Below are 22,123 nucleotides of genomic sequence, written 5' to 3'. Positions count from 1 at the left end.
TATACCACTTTTCAGATGGATGTTTAGCAAACCCAGATACAACTCTAATGCAATTAAAAGGCGTGTAAATTTCCCTATAGTAGAAATTATGTATTTACAAAGAATTCATTATCACTCATTTTTTACTGAATCTCTCTTTGGGAACAGATTTACTAACATGCATATTGAATTACAGCAGTCAGAGGTGGAAAAGTCCTGTTAAGGTCATCTAATCTGACCCCTTGCCAGGCAGGGTTGTTGGATGTGATTTTGAAAAACTACAACGTATTCTAACACATACTTAATGTTTTCTTTGTTTGAAGTCTCAAGATTCACATTAAATGTAACAGGAGAGGAAACTGACACTTAAAAATTAAATTAGAAATGAAAAAGAAAAACAGAGCAATAAGATTATTTCAGTATCTCAAACAATAAAAAGATCTGTTGTACAGACGTGTTCAATGACGTTGAAACACTTAAATGTCACAAAAACTTTGGAGTTAACTAATGCCAAAAAGTGGGTATTTCACAGTAAAAGTAAATTAAACAACGTGATAGGTTGCCATTTCATCCTTTTTTTAAAAAGTGGCATTACAAACCCAGCCTTCTATAAAACAGACATATAAGTGGATGTCAAAACAATACTGGTATAATATTTCGTATTACCAATCCCATGTCCCTAGACGGTTCTTTCTATGCATGATTATATGTTCTACATCTTTTTGGAAGGGTCAGCATTAATTATATCACTAATTTAACCATTTTCAGTGTTAAAAGAAAGATTATATGGGTTTCAGGGCAAGTTACAAAACAAATGTAACATTTCAACAGTGCCATCTTTTGGTTACTAAGCAGAAAATGGATTTTTCTGGATTTGATCTGGAACAAAAAACAATGAATCCCTTCTAAACCATTCATGCAGCAAAGAAATCTGAAGTCACATTTACTTTCATCCACACCTCTTCTCATTTGAGATGAATTAGAACATGGAATTCCCCCTCCCCTTCTTTAAAAATCCAACTGAGCCCAGTCATCCCAGAGTCATGTCAGTTATATCCCAAAGTTTTTCCAAAATCAAGCTGTCAAGGTCAGGGGAATTCCCTGTGTCTACAATACCTAATTCACAATATATTGTGATGACAGCATGGCATGGGGATGGCGTGACATCAGTACAAATATTCTCTCTGTGTTCCAAGCATTATACTTTCCTCTCTCCTTATCACAGTGAGCTTTCTTGTCATACAGAGACAATGTCAGTCCAAACAATAATTAAGATTAAAAAAAAGGAGTTATATCAAGCAATTTTTTTAAAGGAAAATCTCACCTGTTTTGCTTTTCCCTGCAGCCTGAACACTTTGAAAGACAACAGACCCCTCTTACTCTGAGGCAAGTCCTGGGGATGATCCTCTTGCTAACAGAGACCTACTGTATATCATTTACAACACCAGAAATACAGAAGCTACTACCAGTTTCCTTCTTGCTCCCATTATGGTTTAGCCATCAGAATTGTAACAATCAGCTGTGTAACATTCAGATATATTTTATTTCCATATTAAATGTTGCACCTGGTTTGCAAGTTCCCACTCTGGGTTTCCATGCTGCCATTATTACAAGTGGCAATGCTATTTTTAGCAAGACAGACTCCACCAGCAGGAGGCATTCCACATTTGCCGCAGTCACAAAACTTAAATACTCTAATCATGTAATCGTAATGGAAATGGCTTCTTCTCTTGCAAACTTTCAAATGCCTGAGCTGAATGAATGTTCTTTTTTATGCCAACAACTTAGTTCACTAATTAAAAAACACCATGTTTGTCTACAGTCCAAGCAGCACTTCCTCTACGAGGGAAGGGAGAACAAAAGACTCTCAAAATCTCTTAGGGACTTCATCCTGCAGCCCTAATTATCCCAGGCAGTACTACAAGTGGGATATTAAAAAGCCCCAAAGGGAGTTAAAGCTGGTTAGGAATTTTCTGACAAAACAGATTTTCCTCAGAAAATGCCAATTTGTCAAAAACAAAATGTTTCACAGAAACATCAATTTCAATGAAATTCTAATGAAACACGCACAGGGCTCTGTCACAAACTTGTCTGATTTCTTGCCAGGGTCCCCGGCTCCAGGAGGTAGTCCTGCCATATGGACTTCCCTGGAGTCAGGGACCACAGGTCTTCCAGGCTTCCTGCTCCATGGCACCTCTACTGGAGCACAGAAGCCCTGAAAACAACAGCTGAGTCAGAAATCTGAGCTTGGGCGCCGAGGGTCAATTTTGTTTAGAATTTTTTGAAACAGTTTTAATTATTTCAAAATTAAATTTGGGGGAATTTTCCCTTCCATCAGATATTTTGAATTTTTTTACCCTTTGTTCCAAAATGGAATGAGTTTTCCCCTTCGGAATTTCCCACAGATGAGAAATGCCGACTTTTGACCAAATCTACTTGGTATTTATGCTTCTAAGTCACATAAGGGCCTTTGAAAACCCCACTCTATAATGATGGATGTTAGGGCTTTCTATAAGAAAATTTCATATGTAACCACTTACCTATGCAGTCAGTTTTCACCTACAGTGAAAGTTACGGTTTATAGAGATAAACTAGATTTTTCAGTCTTTTCAGACTGAAAAACAAAGATGCTAACCTTCCATTCTTTTCCCTTTTTCTACTAAACGTAGGACTGGTGAAAAGCAGCAAACTGACACCCCAGAAGACTGAAAACTCCACAGTACAATCCTGCCCACGTGCCCTATCCGTGCACTGAAACACCATTGCTGACAACCACGGGTATGTCAACATGGCAATTAAAAGCCCGCGGCTGGCACCTGCTGGCTGACTCGGGCTCATGGGCTGTTTAACTGTGGTGCAGATATTCAGACTTGAGCTGAAACCTGGCCTCTAGAACCCTGCGAAGTCGGAGGGTCCCTGAGCTTTTAATTGTGTAGACATACCCCATAAATTTTGTTCACTCCCCAGTTCTTGGCCTCTCTGCTGAGACTAACAACAGTGTCAAATTAATGCCAAGTACAATATTTTTGTGACATAAACACACACTTGTTCATTAGGAAATTAACCAATTTACACACATCACTGAGGTCTTTATATAGTAATATACCTCTACCTCGATATAACGCTGTCCTTGGGAGCCAAAAAATCATACTACGTTACAGGTGAAACCACATTATATCGAACTTGCTTTGATGCAACAGAGTGAGCAGACCCGCCCCCCTGGAGCACTGCTTTACCGCGTTATATCCAAACTCATGTTATATCGGGTGGCGTTATATCGAGGTAGCGGCGTACTGTCACTACTGACTTCAGCTGGACTTGAATGGAAGAGCTAAAGGTGAAGAGCCCTATATCCAACTGCTGCTCTCTTGAGCTAATCAGACCACTGAGATACAGATTTTGTGAAATAAATTTATTTTCTGGAGTAAATTCACTACTGTTAATTGTCACTTATAGGAGTTTTACCCTGGCTACACTGGGGTTTCTGCTGGTGCAGATACACTGATGACAGGTTGTTGCTGATGGCTAAAATAAGAGCAAATCCCCACTGGCGATCAGACCTTATCTGGTTAACAGAATGAAACGTGACTTCAAGGGGACTACTCATTTGCTTAAAATTAAGGACATGCTTAAGTGTCTTAGTGCATGAGGACCACAGCAATCATCTGACTAAAGAGGGACAAATAACTGCGAGGAAAGGCTTGTGTGAAATGGATACAGTAGAACCGCAGAGTTAATGAACACCAGAGTTACAAACTGACCAATCAACCACACACCCCATTTGGAACCAAGAATACACAATCAGGCAGCAGCAGAGATTTAAAAAAGAGCAAATACAGTACAGTACCGTGTAAAACATAAACTACTAAAAAAATAAAGGGAAAGTTTCAAAAAACATTTGACAAGACAAGGAAACGGTTTCTGTGCTTGTTTCATTTAAATTAAGATTGTTAAAAGCAGCATTTTGCTTCTGCATGGTAAAGTTTCAAACCTGTATTAAGTCAATCTTCAGTTGTAAACTTTGGAAAGAATATTTCAGAGTTACAAACAGCCTCCATTCCCAAGGCATTCATAAGGCTGAGGTTCTACTGTACTACTGTACATGTAATCAGAGAAATCAGACCCTCTTTAGCAACATACGGAAGAAGAGTTCAAGCTCTGTCTTTGAAAACACCAGAAGGCAGCAATAAATAGCAAGATTTTTTTTTTTTAAACAAGAGGCTTTCAAAAAAAATGTGAAAGTGAAAAAAAGAGTCTTGTTTTTCTCTTAAGTTTAAAGAAAGCATCGAGAGAAAATTCACGTGGGTTAGGACCTTGTATAGTGATCTGTGTACCTTGTACTGCCCAAAGCAATAAAATGAGTGAATTATAACTCCCAGAAAAAAAGGTAAGAAATTAAAACAATCTTTTCTGCATTACTGGATGCTGCTCTAGTAAAAAATAAGGTATTTTACCTATTCACATAGAGACAGATCCTCTGTCTGAACGGAAAGCATGATAAAAAAATGAAAATGAAAGGAAAGAAGCGCTGCAGTTTATTTCCAATCATGTTAAGCACATTCACCACTTCAATGGAAACGTGCAAATAACCTAGAAATTTTGAGGGGGAAATATATCTGGTAATGTACAACATTTACTACATATTAAATGCTATTTTTCATTAAAAATGAATCAATTCTTTAGTGAGACCACATCACTATTTTTCAACTGTTGGCGAAAGCAGATAAACATATAATAGCTGTGTTTTGACAAGCAGTAGTCTGTTCACTCTCTTTCAGAAGAAGGAATATTTTCAAAAGGCTGGACTCAAGGGGACAGTGCAGGTTAGGTGGAATATTAGGTTACCGTATTAGCTAGTCACCTGGAGAACTGCGCTGAAAAGTCTATCTTATGACACAGGGGCAAATGGTGAGCTAATCCTAGTCCACCCATTTGTGTAGATCTCTAAGCCATCATGTAGCGTGGCTGCATGATCAGCAATTTCTGCTCAGGAGAAGCCTAGGACTGAAGCAGCAAGAGTAACACGGACCAGAAGCTTTTGAGGAAGCTTGTGCGGCAGCTACCTATTTGAACCTGGGTTTAACTAATGCTATTAATTCCCTATGTTTCTGAATTCACTCACTCATTTTTATTATTTTTTGTAAGCCTCCCAGCTTACAAAAAGAGATGCTAACCGAAACCATTTCAATTACCATATTATTACCAATATTCATAACAAAATTGAAGTTATATATACACACAAGCACATACACAATACTGCACTACAGCACTTCAGTTGCACAACAGTAATAATAAAAATACACATTATGGAGTACCTGTCACAGCTCCATAGTTAAGGCTGAATTGCGTACAGCACTTCAAACACTTCATTACAAAGAATACAGTGTGTACTCTCCAAATTTTCACCTCTTACTCTGAGTAAAAGATGAATATTCCAAAAGCTTACAAATAAATCAATGAGTGACTTAAAATTAAAATAAGGCCTTTAAGAAATTTAGCATTCTGTGTCAAAACATTTTTCTGTATCAAATGATCAGAATAATGCAGACTCTTCACGCTTCCTATCCAGTTAAAATGCACTGAAATCCTGAGCACTGGCTACATTTTTTGAAGTATTACCAATTAATTTTGGTCCAAATAACCTTAGCTCTGCTGTGCAATGACATCATAAAGCAAAAAAGAGGGGAAAAAATCAAATTTGCCTTTAAAAAAACAGTTCAATCTAATCTGGGCCTGCAAACACTATTATACAGTAATCATAATTGTACAGTCATCACAATTGTTACTACAAGGAGGAATTACAGTTGTTTGGTTCTGTATTTCTATACCTTAACTTGAAAGTTGATTTTTTTTAAAATCACAAATATTGGGCCAAATTTGACCTGACAATATTAATTTATTTCATTTGCATTTCATCCATTTTGTTGTTATTCTCCTTCCTTCTATATTTAAGAATTACAGCTAAACAAAGTAAATATTCAGCCTTTACAAAGAACTAATTAATCCTAATAAAATCTCTGAAGTAGATAGGTATTTATCCCTGATTTACAGTTAGGGAAACTGAGGTAGACACTTTAAACAAGTTGCTCAAGATCAAAGGTAAAATCTCTATTAGAGCCACGATTTGAACTCAGTTAAAACAAATAAAAGGAAGTTTCTCTTCACACAGCGCACAGTCAACTTGTGGAACTCCTTGCCTGAGAAGGTTGTGAGGGCTAGGACTATAACATGGTTTAAAAAAGAACTAGATAAATTCAAGGAGGTTAAATCCATTAATGGTTATTAGCCAGGATGGGTAAGGGATGGTGTCCCTAGCCTATTTGTCAGAGGATGCAGATGGATGGCAGGAGAGAGATCACTTGATCTTTGCCTGTTAGATTCACTTCCTCTGGGGCATCTGGCACTGGTCACTGTCGGCAGACAAGATACTGGGCTGGATGGACCTTTGGTCTGACCCAGAATGGCTGTTCTTATGTTCCTCAATCTTATCACGCACAGGCCATCAGAGCAGTAATTGACAGTGAGTAGAACTGCATTCTATTATTATTGCTGCCACTGAATTGCTGACCCGCCTTGCACAAGTCACTTAGTTTCTCCCTGACACTGTTTCATCCTTTTTCTTGATGAGGTGTTGTGAGAATTCGTGTCTGTAAAGCTTCCTGAGATAAAAGATACTATAGAAATCCAAAGCATTATTAAACCATTTACTGAACTCATTGGGACTATGCACATGCTTAAATACCTTGCTGAATCTTAATCCTTGACATACTCCTGACAACAGGAGCCTAATAAAAACGATGTACTCCCTAAATTCCAAAATCCAGACAAGTGAAAAATTACAGTGCATACGTTGTTGAATGTACAGTCTCATTGAGCCCATTGGAAGGAAAGCTATACTAACATTCAGATCAAAAATGTATTGTCCTCACAAATCCAAATGTTTGTTGCTGCTACTGTTTGAGGCTAGTTCACAGCACATTCAGCAGATGTGATGTTTTTCTCTTCTAGATTTAAGGATAATTGTATTAAATATTATTTGGGGTGACAGGCACTTTTTTGGTTTGCTTTTTTAAAAACCAGGTTCCTGCTGTCAAGAGTTTCCTACATCAGGATTATAATCCAGAATGATTTATACAAATTTGGAAAATTTCAATGAATGATGTACGCTTCCTTTTGCTAGAAGTTCACAAATTAGATTTTACATGTCAAATATTGAAAAGATAAAACTGAAGGAGGTCAGTGTTTCAAATGTGATTGATTTCTTCAAAGGAAATGGGTGACATGATGCATTACTGCAATAAGACACTCATATTTCTGTTATCAATCATAGGTTTCTGGGAGGCCTTTTTTCTCTGGAAGTCATGCAAAAGTATTTCACACTGTTCCTATGGAGCCTTCCATAAAAAACACTCTTTAAAAAAAACCATTGCTTTATTCCTCTCTCAATTTGCCTTGACAGCTGGATACTTCTGAAGCGAATCATTGTGCGCATTTAAAAGTTTAGTGTTTGCTCAATAGCTATAAAACAACATACTGCTGCAGAAACTATTTTTTGGAAAGAAAAATAATTCTTCTTTAACCCATCTCCAAAAACATGTTCATTTATTATACCATATTGCATTATTTAATTGTTTGTTTCAACTTTTAAAAATTATTTTCTATAACACATATACAAGGATAACAGTTGTATTAATAGTAAACCAAAAGGCATTAATAAGAAAAAAATATTAATTTTCATGTAGTTGGAGGCAAAAACTAAATAATAAACTTTCAGCACTATTCCTTTTTCAACAAAATATAGTCAAACTAAATCTGAAAGGTATTGTCAAGGCTGAATCCCCACTCTGTCACCCGGAGTGCAGAAAGTGGGGGCCCGCAAGGATTCTAAAAATTAATACTTGCCACTCCGGGATTGTATTAAACTCCCAAGATTACAGCTTTTCTCAGACCTTGGCTTGGTAAATGCTGTCACCACCAAAATGCAAAAAACCCCAAACCCTTGGACCCAGGAAGGAGCACTTGGGAATTCCTCCCTGTGGGGTACCCTCAAGCCCTTTCAGACACACATCCCACCCCACCGGGAAGAGCTGAAAAAGAAAACAAAGGAAATTACCTGTTGCCACCAGCTAATCAAACAACATATGCACAAACCTCTTAGGACACCAAAAATCCAATCCTGTTCTTAAAAAAGGTAAATTTTATTAAAAACAAAAAGAAAGAAAATACATCTGGAACTTAGGCTATTGATAAATTTTAAAAGAGCAATTCTGAAAATCAAGCACTCAAACTAGTTTTCTTGGAGGTTCATCTTAAAGGTTATAAGCAAACAAAAGCATTTGGGGTTAGTACAGAGGAATCCACAAGTCAATAAGAAATAAACCCTAATTGCGTCTTTTTAGACATTCCCTAATTTGTTTTACATATCCAAGGCTCCAGATAAGTAGGTTCCAGGTATGAATTGATAATCTAAAATCATACTTGGCTTAAAGCTGCTTACAGCATTATGGCTCCGTGTCCCTGAAGCCCAGAGAACAACAGACAAAGGGAAAGTTTCTTTCCCAATTTTAAAACGTTCTACCTTCCCATTGGCTCTTTTGGTCAGGTGCCCATTCATTTTCTTTACCTGTGGGTAAAGCAAGCAGAGAACAGACCAGGAGAGATTTTACAACTAACTGGCTGGCTGGGTGTCCATCACAGGAAGGTACCGCCGCCCCCTTGACCCTCATGTATCGCAGATATTGTGGGGAAGCTTGCATTGCTGTTTCGCATGCTCTGGATAAAGAAAGGGCTTCAGTTTTCCATAGTGCTGACCTAGAACCTTGTACAGGAATGAAATTCCTTTTCAAGTAAAATATACAACAAGCCTGATTTGGATTAAATTGTGATAAACACTACCATTTGTATTGCTGTTTAACTTCTGATTTATAGGCATGTGCCTCAAACACTGAAAAGGTGTAACAATTCTGCAGCAGCAACACAGACAGCTAAAAACTTATGGTTCAATCCTGCAAACGCACTTGCTCACATGGGTAAACCTATGGAATTCGTGTGTATAAGTGTGGACAACACTGGGCCCTTACGCTCCTCCTGGAAACAGTCCAAATAACACAGAGAGGCAGAACAATCTGAGATCTAGTGTGACAGCTCTAGCGGTAACCATCACTGACTGGCATTTTTGTCATCAAATTAGCCTAAAAGTGAACTTCAAGTGATAATTCTGCTGAAAAGTAACAGAGAAAAATGCCTGATCAGAACTTTCACTATTGGACATGGGTACGGACCACTTCATTGAAAGGGATTCTTGCGGGGTACGCAGGCTTTAGAAAATGTTTTTTAAAAACAATTATAAACCATACTCCAACCTCCGCTTAAAATGTGGAACACGGCCACAATCAAAAATACCTCTAAGGCCACAATGAACTTTTTAGGTGCTCCCTGTGTTTGTTTCTGTATCATAGCAGGGTGCTTTGAATCATTTTGCAATTGAGGCCAAGTATTACATGAGGATGCACTCTTAATGAAGTCAACAGAGTGGCATGGGCTGTATGTCAGTTGAGAATTTGGACCCTGGTGTTTATATTGCAGTTCTACATTTAAATAGCTCTACATTAACTCTTATGTACCTTTAAATTTAACAATGCTACATTCTGCACTTATCGAGTGGAAGGAGTACTGTACATGAAATTTAGATTTGGTTGTTACCAAATCTTGCCACAATATTATTTAATTTAATCATGAGAAGGCTTCTTAAACAGCTTTTCTTTCCACTTCTCACCTTAGTAGCTGTACCTGTAGAGAAGATAACTCCTTCCTTTGGATGAGTCTAAGTGTAGCCTGCTGAATATCAGAAGAGAATAACCAACTTCTGTCATTTGAACACGGAGCATCCAGCAGTACCTGTACAGCCAATGAGTAAAAGAATGAACAAAAGTATTAACTGTAAAGAAGTTAACTATCTGTGCAATGCACCTGATTGGAAAGTATTGGAAAATAATTTCTGTAGAAATTTAAAGCATCATTTTTTGCTTTTTAGAAGCATGAAAAAAAAACAATTTAAAATGTTTTACCGTTCTTGTGCATTTCTGAGAAAACCCCCACCCTAATTACTGCACCATGAATACCATCAATATTATTATAATTCTCATCCATTTGAATGGCTCCCACCCGATCTCTCTTGCTTATTCACCTATTTAAATGTTAGAGTACTAACGGCTGTGTATTATTCATCATTCAATGGGATGAGTCAATAAGCATCATCATGTAACATATGCACAAAGTCTCATCAGTTCAAGATTAAAGTATGCAGAAAACATGTGGTCAGCTCAGTAGACTCCTCCCAGACAAATCAGAAGGGCCATCAAATGGAGAATAAGTTTTAACATTAAAATAAAAAGTTTCATCTTCACTTCATGAGCATTTCGCAGGACATGGTCAAATAGCTACAGAGCAGGTCAGGTTACAGCAGGAAAGGAAGGAGGAGAACAATAAAAGTATCATTTTAATTCCATCAGCTTGCCAACATAAAATGGTGCTACCTTGTCATACAATTCAGGATGGAGGTCTCCAATCTGTCTCCCATCCAGTTCAGAGAGAGTAATTAAATTCATCAGGGGCTCTGGGATGAAGGATTCTAGTGTCTGTTTCAACCACTTTGATCTCAGACTATCATACTCATTACAGTGAAGATGACCTAAACACAAATTATTTTGAATCAGTGCTCTTACATTTCTATACATATTAGACATTACAATTACAGATGTTTCAGTATTTCCCTGGGATTGCCAGAGTTTATAATGTATGTGCTTATGTTACTGCACATTTTACAATACTAATGGATTTTTATAAACCCTAATAAAATGTCAACATGCTCCTAAAAGATGATCCATAATATTTAGTAATAAATACCTACAGAGTGCAAAACTTTCACAGTAAAACAAACTTAAAACGGTAACCCATATTCAAGGAGCAGTGGTACGAGTATTTTTCTGAGATCTTTCTATTGCTATAAGGATAATGCACGTCATTTTTTAATTTATCACAAGCTTGGTCTTCATCTTATGTTCCCAAAGCATTTCAATTCCTCACCTACCAGAGGCTGTAACCTACTAGTATTGACATAAACACACTTGCTCTTTTTATTTTTAGCACTATACCCATGACAATTACCCATTCAGATTAAACCTTGCTATGTACAGGCATTGGTCCAAGCAACAGCATCTCATTTTCCTCCTGCTCTTGCCCTTAGATACTCAATACTCCCATTCATTTTCCTTGCCTTTAGGACCTTCTGACACCCCAAGAACCATAGCGGGCTGTGTATATGACCTATGTGTACCATAACAGTCACTCTCTTTTGGTTGAAATCATCCTCCTAAAGCTTATTCATTTCCTTTGCCAACAATTTGATCCCCTTACAGCTAAGGTGTAGAACAACCCCCTCGCACTGGTACTCCCTTCTCCAAAGATTCTCACTCTGTTTAATGAATCTGGGCCCATCCCTTTTACGCACCATCTACACATCCTGAGGTTGCTTTATGATCTTGTCCAGCCAACCCTGTGCAATTAACATATCGTATTATCACAAAGGTGTAAAAACATTTGACACTTGGAAAAAGGTTGTTTTCCTGTGCTAAGAACTCTGTGATTAATTTACAGTTACAATAACATGCCTGGCAGCAGTACACAATACATGGAGTGCATTCTAGACAGGAAGAAAAAGCAGTACCACTCAGTTTATGGTTTTTTAATCTGCTTTAATATGAAGCCAATTTACATATTAACATGTCCAGATTTTTGTCCTCATTAATACTAGGACAAACTGACTCCACAATATTCTGATTTAACAATCTGAATCTACTCAGTACAGTGTCCTCTTTAAACTGATTTTTAATGTCATGACAGACCCAAACATGCCTTCAAATAACTTTGATAACTGCATCTGGAACCTGATTTCTGTATTTTAATTGCATAACAATAAAATACATTACCTGGCCAAGCACACTGCAGCATAGCTATTGATTTACCGCCTGGAGCAGCACACATATCCAAAACCCTTTCCCCATCCTTTATTTCCAGTGCCAGCACTGACAGAAGTGAAGCAGCATTCAGCAGATAATACTCCTTGAGTTTACCGATCTGGTGTTTTTGTGCAGGGAATCTCCCAGGAGTTCTACTAATGTAACATTTTAATGATCCTGGGAGATAGGGTAAGGTTTCCTGAAAGAGACTAAGATACCCCTTCAAATGTAAGTTGTTCTCCAGTTCAGAGGAATAGCTGAATTTATTAAGCAGAACAGCATATTGCCAGCACAATGGTGATGTGAGCACCTCCCTGGAGGTTTAAAAAGGAAAAACAAATAAGAATTATATTTAATAAGTGGCAGTTACAGTTAAGTCTCCATAATGTAGCAAGCCCTTCATCTCAGGGAATTAAAGCAAACACCACAGCTAGGTTTTGTGCTCGTCCACAGTTATGATATTTTAAGCGTATTCTAGTGGTTTTGAGTTCATTTCCACAGGTTAATTATGAATTATGTAATAGAGTATTTTCTTCTATAGTTTTAAATGTCATGAAATATCCCTTTGTTCTCATGTCAAGAGAAAGGGTACGACGGAACACTTGGTTCACTTCCATTATTTTTATACACAGAAACTCAGGAGTATACAAACATACAGAAGCTGAGAACTCATTAGAAAAAAAGAGAGAAACAAAAAACCCAATGCTGCTCCCAATTAATCTTTCACCTTGCTCTTTTAAATCAACCCTTCATGTATTCTTCAATAATCATTGTATAATACTGTGATTCTCAGAAATAAAAGGTATTTTACTTCATAGTAAAACTTATCACATGGTAAACGGTCTCTGCAAATAATGAAATTTTCATGTCTGAAATCGGGGGCTGGGGGAGGAAGGGGAGTTTTATGTGTTTGGTTTTCTTTGAAAAGGATAACAGTATTTGCTGATTTGGAATCCCTTTTTGCAGTCTTTGTAAAAATAAACCCAACAGGGCTTTGTTAGCATTTACATTTTGGGAGACATAAGTCACACCATGGGCTGATCTGACTGAAACTGACTAACTGAATCCATAAAACTAAAAAATGACTCTAAGAGTAGATCAAATGGGCACCAAAATAAACACACTTAATCCAACATCCATTACAATCTTCTTTGAAGAAGTTTTCTGAAAATAAACAAGCAAACAAAACAAAAAATAATCATTACAGATGGTCTTTTAACACTAGGGAAAGTTACCAAATAAATCAGATTCAAATCTGTTTATTTATTAGGTTCCCCAATATTCTTTGAAACGCTTAGAAAACAATTCAAAAGGATCTGTGTTTTAACAATTTGACTAGCCAATGACGACAGAGAGTTTGAAGTGTTTGAAAATGATATGTTTGATAATAGGGTCCGACTTACTCTAAAATATTTTGCAGCTCTATCCCATTATGGTTTGGTCCTGCCCACATGCTAGTAGAAAACTATCTAATGGGAACTATTACCATCCTGCCAATTTAGAAAACAATGTTCTCCAACTCTACCTCTAAGGGGCAGATCTTCAGTTATGTAAACTGTGAAAGCTCTTCTGAAGTATCTTGGAGATGTCACGTAATTTCTATCTGACTCCGTTTCCCCATTTGTAAGATAGGGATAATGATCTCACCCAAGGATGTAGCAGGAGAAGAAGCTAAATAGTGAGAGAATGTTATTGTAATCAAGCAGAGCTTAGAAAAGTACCCAGGGAAATAAATACACTTCTACGCCGATATAACACGAATTCGGACACAACACGGTAAAGCAGTGTTCGGGGGGGGGAGGGCTGCGCGCTCCGGCAGATCAAAGCAAGTTCACTATAACGCGGCTTCACCTATAACACGGTAAGATTTTTTGGCTCCCGAGGACAGCATTATATCGGGGTAGAGGTGTATATTAATGGTAAATCAAGCTACTGTTTGTTCTGTAACTGAAGGGATTTCTCCTTTATATTGTGAATATTTCTGAAGTTCATTTGATCATTTTTTGGTTACTGTCTCTGATATAATTATTGTTTCCTCATTTTTCAATAAATGGCTACAGGAAATATAAAATATGAAACTCACTGATGCACCTCCCTCCTTTAACCCTAAAGGCTTTCCATAGGCCAAATCCCGGTGCTATTGGAGTCAAAACAAAAATCCCATTGACTTCAGCCAGACCATAATTTGGCTCTAAGTATTGTGAGGAAGAAAGAACAGAAAGAAGAAAGGAAATCAGGAGGGAGGAGGAGAAACGGAAAAAATATGTTTCTCTTTACTTATCGTGGAACGTTACAGAGACTAAGGATTTGTCTGTCTTATTTTTTTTTAAATTGGCTATATTCACAATTGTTTTGCTTTTTTGACATTATTCAGACACATTAAAACCCTTAAAGATAAAAATAATAAAAGGTGTTTTGTTATGAAATATTTCCTCATTTTAACTGTTTTTCCAGTTTGTAAGTCTGTCTTGAAGATCATCATGGCACTCACTGATGAAGCAATTCAAGGCTATGACTAATACTTAGCTTTCAGCTCATAATATTGTCTCTTTTTCTTTCCACAACTAAGTGGAAACTGAGTGAGTTACGCTTATGGAGAAGACATCCAGTCTTTATATTTTCAATTCCTTGAGGGGTTTGTCCAAGTGGGATAATGTCCCATCAAGAATGAAAAGATAAGATTCCATATGTTAATAAAAGGGTCATGTCACCTAAACTGTCTCTCTACATCAAGCAATGTGATCTTTCCTGCACATTCCCTTATTTCCCAGATGCTTAACTGGAATTATTGAAGACAGTGCTCATCTATCATTCCTGGTATCTTAGTTTATCCATAAAATAATCAAAAGCACAATGTCCAGTTTGTATGAATTCTATACAGTTCTTTGCAGTTATTTTATGGGGTAATGAAAAGAGAAAAAATAACCTGACTGTGCTCCATGCCTCTCCCAGCTCCTTCGTGTATTGCTTCTCAAAGTGATCCAGAACAACTTGGCAGATCTGTTTTTGAGGCTTCCCTTCTGATTTCACCTTAGAGAGAGGGGGGCAAAAGTCGCCATGAAAAGCTATTAGCCAAAGATTGCAGTACATCAGATTTTAAAGACATGCGTTTGGATTAATGACATTAAGGTGCTCAGGTACCCCACTGATGGGCATGGTATACATGTTTTCGTGGCTGGCAACAGGAAATTTGGAGACCTCTGTAAAATAAGATGTGTGAATACATCTCTCCTGACCTGTGAGCAAATCATCCAAACTGTATGCTCACGATGCTCCCTCCCTGTGACTACTAAATACATTAAAAGGATCCTGGGGCGCCAACATACCAGGAGCAAAATAAACTAACCATCATTAAGGAGATTATAGCCCTAGAAAATTAGCGCATCTGCAAAGGAATCCCTCTCAATGTCTCTGACTAAAAGATAGAAGTTAAAGTGTATCCTTCTGCAAGTCATATGGAATCCTATCCTGCTTTGAAGAGTTATAGCAACTGCTTTCTTCTAGGAGTGAATAAGAATGGTGGAATTAATTCAACTGTACGTTTTGTTTGTTTTACTTACATACACAAAGGAAATTCCTAGCAATGTTTAGGGACTAATTCTGCAGAAACAATCCACTGAGACAGATATTCGTGCTTCTATACCAGATTAAGTTATTTAAAGAAGATCTGCAAAGGAAAACACTGGGTTTGTGCTCTTTTTTGCTTTTTTGGGGAATTCTGTGCCAAAACGATAAAAATTCTGCATATTTTGTTCATGAATAAATAAATGTGGAGGCTCCAGCATGGCAGTGAGGAGCACAGGCCACTGGCTGCATGAAGGTGGGAGACCACCCTGCAGCCCTCGCCCTCCAAGACACGGGGAATGGTCTGGGTGAAGTGTTGGAGGTCTGGATGCAGGGAGGAAGGGCTTGACAAGGGTCTGGATGCACGGTTTTGGGCTCAGTGGGGGTGCAGTGGGGGCAGGCCGGGGGCAGAGCAGGTCTGGGAGCATGGGGTTTGGCTAGATGCGGTATGTGGCTGGGGGACTTGGTGAGGGGATTCTGGGTGTGAGGGGTTGAGGTTTGTTGTGGGGGTCTGGATATGCAGGGGTCCAGATGCATGGGGGTTGGGCAGATGGGACAGCAGATCCCCATACAGTGACTCCTCCTCCTGCAGTTTAGGAGCAATGAGGGCAGGAAGCGGGGGAGGGATATACAGAGCTTCCTGCAGCTGGGGGAGGTTTCCTCAGCCACTCCTTGCAGGGGAAGAGGAAGTCCCATCCTACCATACCCCCAGCCCAGCTGGGACAAGTAGGTGAGCCCTTCCCTGCAGTGATTTACCTCTTCACAGGCTGGTCCAGGGGCATGAAACTAGGTGCCCAACTGCTGGGGGGCGGGGGGCGGCGCATGAGCACTCTTACAGCTTCCTTTTGTTTCCCCAGCATTTTTATTTGGGGAAGCAAAGAAATGTGCCAGTGACATGAATTCTGGTGCAGAATTCCCCCCGAAGTATTCTTTAAGCTATATAAAGAGGTGGACTAAAAGGTTGGAAGGAAAAGTGCTTTTAAAAGAGGAAGGACTGGGGGGCATTGTTTGTTTTTTTTAAATAGAATTGAGGTCCTGTGTTCCATTTCACTTGGAAGACTACAGATGACTGGAGAACTAGTTGGATTAGTAAATCAAACCCATGATGGCAGTGAAGCTTGAGCAACTGAAAGGAGAAGGGATATTTAGACAGCTTGTTTATAATGTTGCTTTTGTTTGTGGACCTTCACTAAGCATGTGTGTTAACAAAAACACCTAACACACAATTAGGAGGAAAAATCTCTTGGCCAAAGTGTCAATACTCCTGTGCTTTCAATTAACAGATATAAAAACTTCTCTTTCCAGTTCTGCAGCTCAGCAAGGAGACCTCCAGCAAAAAGCGAGAAAGCAAAACAATACTTCTAAGATATAAAAAAAGCCAAGAAAATAAACTGAAGAAAAAAATTCATTTTTTCCAGGTCTTCTTCATATCTCATAGAGATACAAAAATAAAAACCAGCACCAACATATTCTTTTTCCGGCCTCCCCTCCCCGCACACGCTTTGTAGATCATCTTTAAGCAGGAAAATTGACTGAACCATGGAACCACCATAACCAAATTTTTCAGATTATTATTATTTTACAGAGAAGGATATTGGGGCTGCACATGCATCACTGAAAATATAATTTGAAGTTAACAGGTATAGTTGAGAACATAATTAGGCCAGCAGAATCTCTATCACTGGTGATAATACAAAAGAGCAGAGTCTGACTGTCAGGCTATGTATCTACACTAGAAACGGTTGTACTTGTTTCCAGTAATGATGCAATTATATTTTTATGGGAAAACTGTTACAGATTTTTCTTCCTCAGAACATAAAGTACCTATGTGGGACTGGCATGTAGGAAGAAAAAATTACTTGCATATTAAGTCTTATTTAAAATCAGGGTGGCATACTGCATATGGTTATGCTCAAATAAATGTGTTAGTCTCTAAGGTGTCACAAGTACACTTGTTCTTTTTGCGGCTACAAACTAACACAGCTGCTACTCTGAAACCATTTTTATTATGTCACTTTTCAGGGTAGAAATGTACTTATAAGGACCCAATGAAAAGCAAGCATAGGAGCCCTGAAGTATAGAACAAGGAGAATAAAAACACAATCATTTATAATAACTGGCTACCGTTTGCAAATCTTTGTACCCAGTGGGTTGGATTAGATTTTAGATGTTATAATTTAGGACCAAATTGCAGGTAGAGAGAAGTGCCCTGATACCCACAGGAGCTGGGATACACCTACTATATTTCTTAACCTGCTAGTTCTGTGGTGTTAGAGCTTAAGGCCCCAGACTTGCACGTGGGTGGACCACAGGGCCTACACAATGCCTCTGAAGTCAATGTGGGTCTGTCCACAGGGTGCTCTATGCAGAAATGGGACCCACAATATCAGAGCTGATTGGAATATTTTTGACAGCACACAGAAGTGAAGATGACCAAAACCTGTCAAGACCACTTTTTCTATTTTCTGGCCAACTATTAAAAATGGAGGGGGAGTGGAGGTGGAGGGAGAGAGAGAATAAAGCCAGATGACTTCTGTTTGTATTAAGTCTAATACTCATAGGCATTATCAAATTAAAAATAAACAAAAATTACACATAAAAATAGAACCTAGAAGGCTTACTAATAATATCTTACATTTAAAAAGTCCACAAATGAGTAGTTTACTTTCACTGCTTATGTTGTTTTTTAATCTTCTTGCACTTCTCAGTACTGCCAACCCCAAGCATTCAAAAATCTACTCCTGAGGAAATTCTGTGGACCTGCTCCATACAGGGTCAGACAAAAGGTCTATCTAGCCCAGTATCCTGGCTTCCAACAGTGGCCAATGCCAGGTGCCCCAGAGGGAATGAACAGAGCAGGTAATCATCAAGTGATACACCCATCGCCCATTCCCAGCTTCTGGCAAACAGAGGCTAGGGGACACCATCCTGCCCATTCTGGCTAATAGCCATTGATGGACCTATCCTCCATGAATTTATCTAGTTCTTTTTTGAACATTGTTATAATCTTGGCCTTCACAATATCCTCTGGCAAAGAGTTCCACAGGTTGACTGTGTATTGTGTGAAAAAAAACTTTCTTTTGTTTGATTTAAACCTGCTGCCTATTAATTTCATTTGGTGACCCTAGTTTTTGTGTTATCAGGAGTAAATAACACTTCCTTATTTACTTTCTCCACACCAGTCATGATTTTATCGATCTCTATTGTATCACCCGTCATCTCTTTTCCAAGCTGAAAAGTCCGAGTCTTATTAATCGCTCCTCATATGGAAGCCATACCTTTTCTGAACATTTTCCAATTCCAATATATCTTTTTTGAGATGGGAACACCACATCTGCACACAGTATTCAAGATGTGGGCACACCATGGATTTATATAGAGGCAATATGATATTTTCTGTCTTATTATCTATCCCTTTCTTAATGATTCCCATTCGCTTTTTTGACTGTCACTGCACATTGAGTGGATGTTTTCAGAAAACTATCCACAAAGACTCTAAGATCTCTCTCTTGAGTGGTAACAGCTAATTTAGGGGGTAGGGGGGAGAGGCAGTGGGGAAGAAAAAGGGAGTGGAATAGGGCGGGGGGGGAAATGTGGGAGTGAGGGGAAGGAGATGGGAAGGTGATAGGGGAATCTCAAGGGCAAGCAGGAGCCCAGCATGCTGCGTCCCCTTGGCAGCAGCTGGGGCTCCCCTGTTAAGTAGGCCCATCGAACCCTCACCCTGACAAGCCCTACCTCCCTATACAGGACCTCCCCCCCACAATGGGCTCCCCTTCTCCAATCCCCTCCCCACTGAGCCCCAACCAGCTACACCTGGACCCTCACCCAATCAAACCTCACTTCCCCAGCACCCAGATCCCACCGCTGAGCCCCGTCTCACCACACACCCCATGCTGAGCCCCCACCAGCTACAGTTGAACCCCCATCCAATCACACCCCACTCCTCTAGCACTCAGACCACCTACCCCCCTCCCCCCCGCTGAGCCCCAACCACCTTCACTTGGATCCCCTGCAGAGACCCATTGCCTCTACACCAGGAACCCCACAACAAGCCCCTGTGCATCCAGATGTCCCACTGAGCCGCCCACATCCAGACTGCCCCACACAGAAACCCCTCACACCACACCTGGATCCTCCCCCACTAAGCCCCTCCACACTTGTATCCTGCTGGGCTGAGCCTGCCCACCTGCACCTGTTGCACCTAGCACAGAACAGCAGGGCCTAGGTATGTTTCTGGGGAAGGCTCAGCCCTTGCATTATGTAGGGTTGGGTGCAGTCCCATTGCTGAGTTCCTGCGCCAGGGGATGTGGGGCCTTCAGGGCGTTCTCCCACCTCAATGCAGCCAGTGACCAGTGCTCCCCATTGCCATGCTGGAGCCTCCATATTTATTTATTGACAAATAAAATTTGCAGAACTTTGCAGAATTTTAAAATATTGTAGGCATCATTTTTATTTTTTTGGCGCAGAATTCCTTCAGGAGTCAAAAGTCAGGGCCCTCCAAAACCATAAAACTGTTTTAAAAAATCATGAACCACTAGTTTCAAGTAGCTTTTTCTCCACCTCCTTTCTCAGGGCTTGTCTACACATGGAAATTTTCCAGCATACCTATAATAATTATACCATTATGACTGTCTGTGTGGACATTCTTTTTCTGCAAGAAGAATATCCACCCAGGGAGTTACATTGGTAAATGGTGGATTCTGTATGACTTTACCTGTGGATTCTGTGTAACTGTAGTCTTTAAGCCATGATTTGAGGACTTCAATAACTCAGCCAGAGGTTAGGGGTCTATTACATGAGTGGACAGATGACATTCTGGGGCCTGCAATGTGCAGGTCAGACTAGATGATCATGGTGATCTCTTCTGACCTTAAAGTCTGAGTCTGTAACTATAGCAGCGGTTCTCAAACTGAGTGATATCACCCCCACTAGCCCCAGATTAGTCCCTACGGTTGGGAACCACTGCTCACAGGAAAACTGTGAGCAAAATCATGTGATGTTAAAGACAGCTATCTTTACCCAGTGTATCATTGCCAACATACAGCATTCAAAAATCATGAGTCAAACTCTAAAAAATCATCAGAGTGGCTTACCAAACCCACAACCATTTCAAACAACAAAAAAGACTGGATTTCACAGTCCCTGATGCATTTTTCATAGCCGTGAATTTGGCTGGGCCCTAATCATTAAGGACATGAAAAAGAAATTGAAATCAACACCAAAGTTGTGTCAACCCCAGGAACTAGCACTTTAAAAATAAAACAAACCACCAAATATTCTGCAAGTCTGGCAGTGGACATGACAACCCTGGGAGGGGCTCTCACTACAGCAATCATGGAGAAGAGGGGAAAGGTGGAGAAAGTCAGGGAGAGAAGTGGTGTTGTGCCCTCCCGCTGCTCTCCTCTCTTGAACCCCCACGTGCCCACGAACATCTCCCTGGGTTGAGTGATTGCTACACCCCACCAAATTCACTCCTGACTCTTGGCTCTTTTGCGCTTCTTTGTAGAGAGGAGACCGTGTCGCCTGCCAGCCTGGGGCTGCAATGGGGCAGCAGCAGTGGGTCAGGAAGAACGGCTCTTGGCCAGGGGGCCTGGGCCCTTCCCCACTCTCCTGGGCTGTTTGCCTACTGCCAGCCAATAGCTTTCGCTACCACCCCGCGCAGCTGTCCCTGTCTCTTCCGGCTGCACAAGGCCCGGCCCCCCCCCGCCTCTCACCTGCTCCCGCGCCAGGGAAGGGCCCCCCCGCAGCCCACAGGAGGCAGCGAGCTGGCGGCGCAGCCGGGCTGGGGCGCGCAGCAGCCACATGGCGAAGGGGCGGTGGGACCCCCGGCGTGTGCGCAGCGGCTCGGGGGAGGGGCTCAGAGCCAACCGGAGCCGCCCCCACGTATGGGGAGGGGCTGAGCTGAGCTCGTTCAGGGGCCGCGGCGACAGGGGGCTGCGGAGGAGAGGCCGCGTGGCCTTTGCCCAGGAGAAAGGCAGTGACGATGCACTGATGAGGCTGAGGCACCAAGTGCCGAAGCTGACTGACAGGCCATCTCACTGAGCACCTCCTTTCCTGGCGCCCTTGCACACGCAGCTGCCCCGTGGTGTGTCATCATCCCTGGCCAAGCTACTGTCCTTGCTTGCAGGAAGCAGCACCTCACAACTGAATTCTCATTCCTGCTGTCAAAATCTGTCTGCCACACTCACTTTCACAGGGCAGTTTCCCCTCACCCTCCAAACTCACAGGAAGAGGAATTCCCCACCCAGCATGCGAACATCTTCCCTCTCCACCACCGCAATCAGTTGACTTCTCAGTCCCAGTTGCCGACTCCACCTAGCATGAAGGCACCAGGTAAAACCCTGAAAGGTTACTAGATGTAGCTGTTTAAGCACTCAAAAAGAGTCAAAAATGTCACCGAACAAAACTTCCAGAGAATTCAACATACACACATCACACAGGCAACTATAGTCACAAAATCATTCACAAGAAGGTCAACAGTATCTATTATGCTCTTCTTACTATATTCTGTTGCTTGAAGGAAACTGCAGCCCTCTGCTCATTGGGAAGGGCACTCTGTACAC

At 40.4% G+C, this 22,123-nt stretch overlaps 1 protein-coding gene across 2 annotated transcripts in view; it reads right to left on the bottom strand.

Moving 5' to 3' along the window:
- Positions 1-21,370, bottom strand: part of NSUN3 (NOP2/Sun RNA methyltransferase 3) — a 75,028-nt gene extending 53,658 nt beyond the window's left edge. For both annotated transcript variants that reach the window (XM_075072794.1, XM_032795108.2), the window contains exons 1-5: positions 21,275-21,370; positions 14,923-15,026; positions 11,967-12,310; positions 10,515-10,669; positions 9,755-9,876 (exon numbers count right to left, since the gene is read on the bottom strand). In XM_075072794.1, the coding sequence (XP_074928895.1) occupies positions 9,755-9,876; positions 10,515-10,669; positions 11,967-12,310; positions 14,923-15,026; positions 21,275-21,364 (815 nt within the window). In that variant the 5' untranslated portion in view covers positions 21,365-21,370. The remainder of the gene's footprint in view (positions 1-9,754; positions 9,877-10,514; positions 10,670-11,966; positions 12,311-14,922; positions 15,027-21,274) is intronic.
- Positions 21,371-22,123: the final 753 nt, after the last annotated feature.

This window comes from Chelonoidis abingdonii, chromosome 1 (genome assembly GCF_003597395.2).
Source record: "Chelonoidis abingdonii isolate Lonesome George chromosome 1, CheloAbing_2.0, whole genome shotgun sequence".
NCBI classification, from domain to species: Eukaryota; Metazoa; Chordata; order Testudines; family Testudinidae; genus Chelonoidis; species Chelonoidis abingdonii.
The sequence above is the reverse complement of the archived record's forward strand: the minus strand, read 5'-3'. Positions and strand labels throughout refer to the sequence as shown.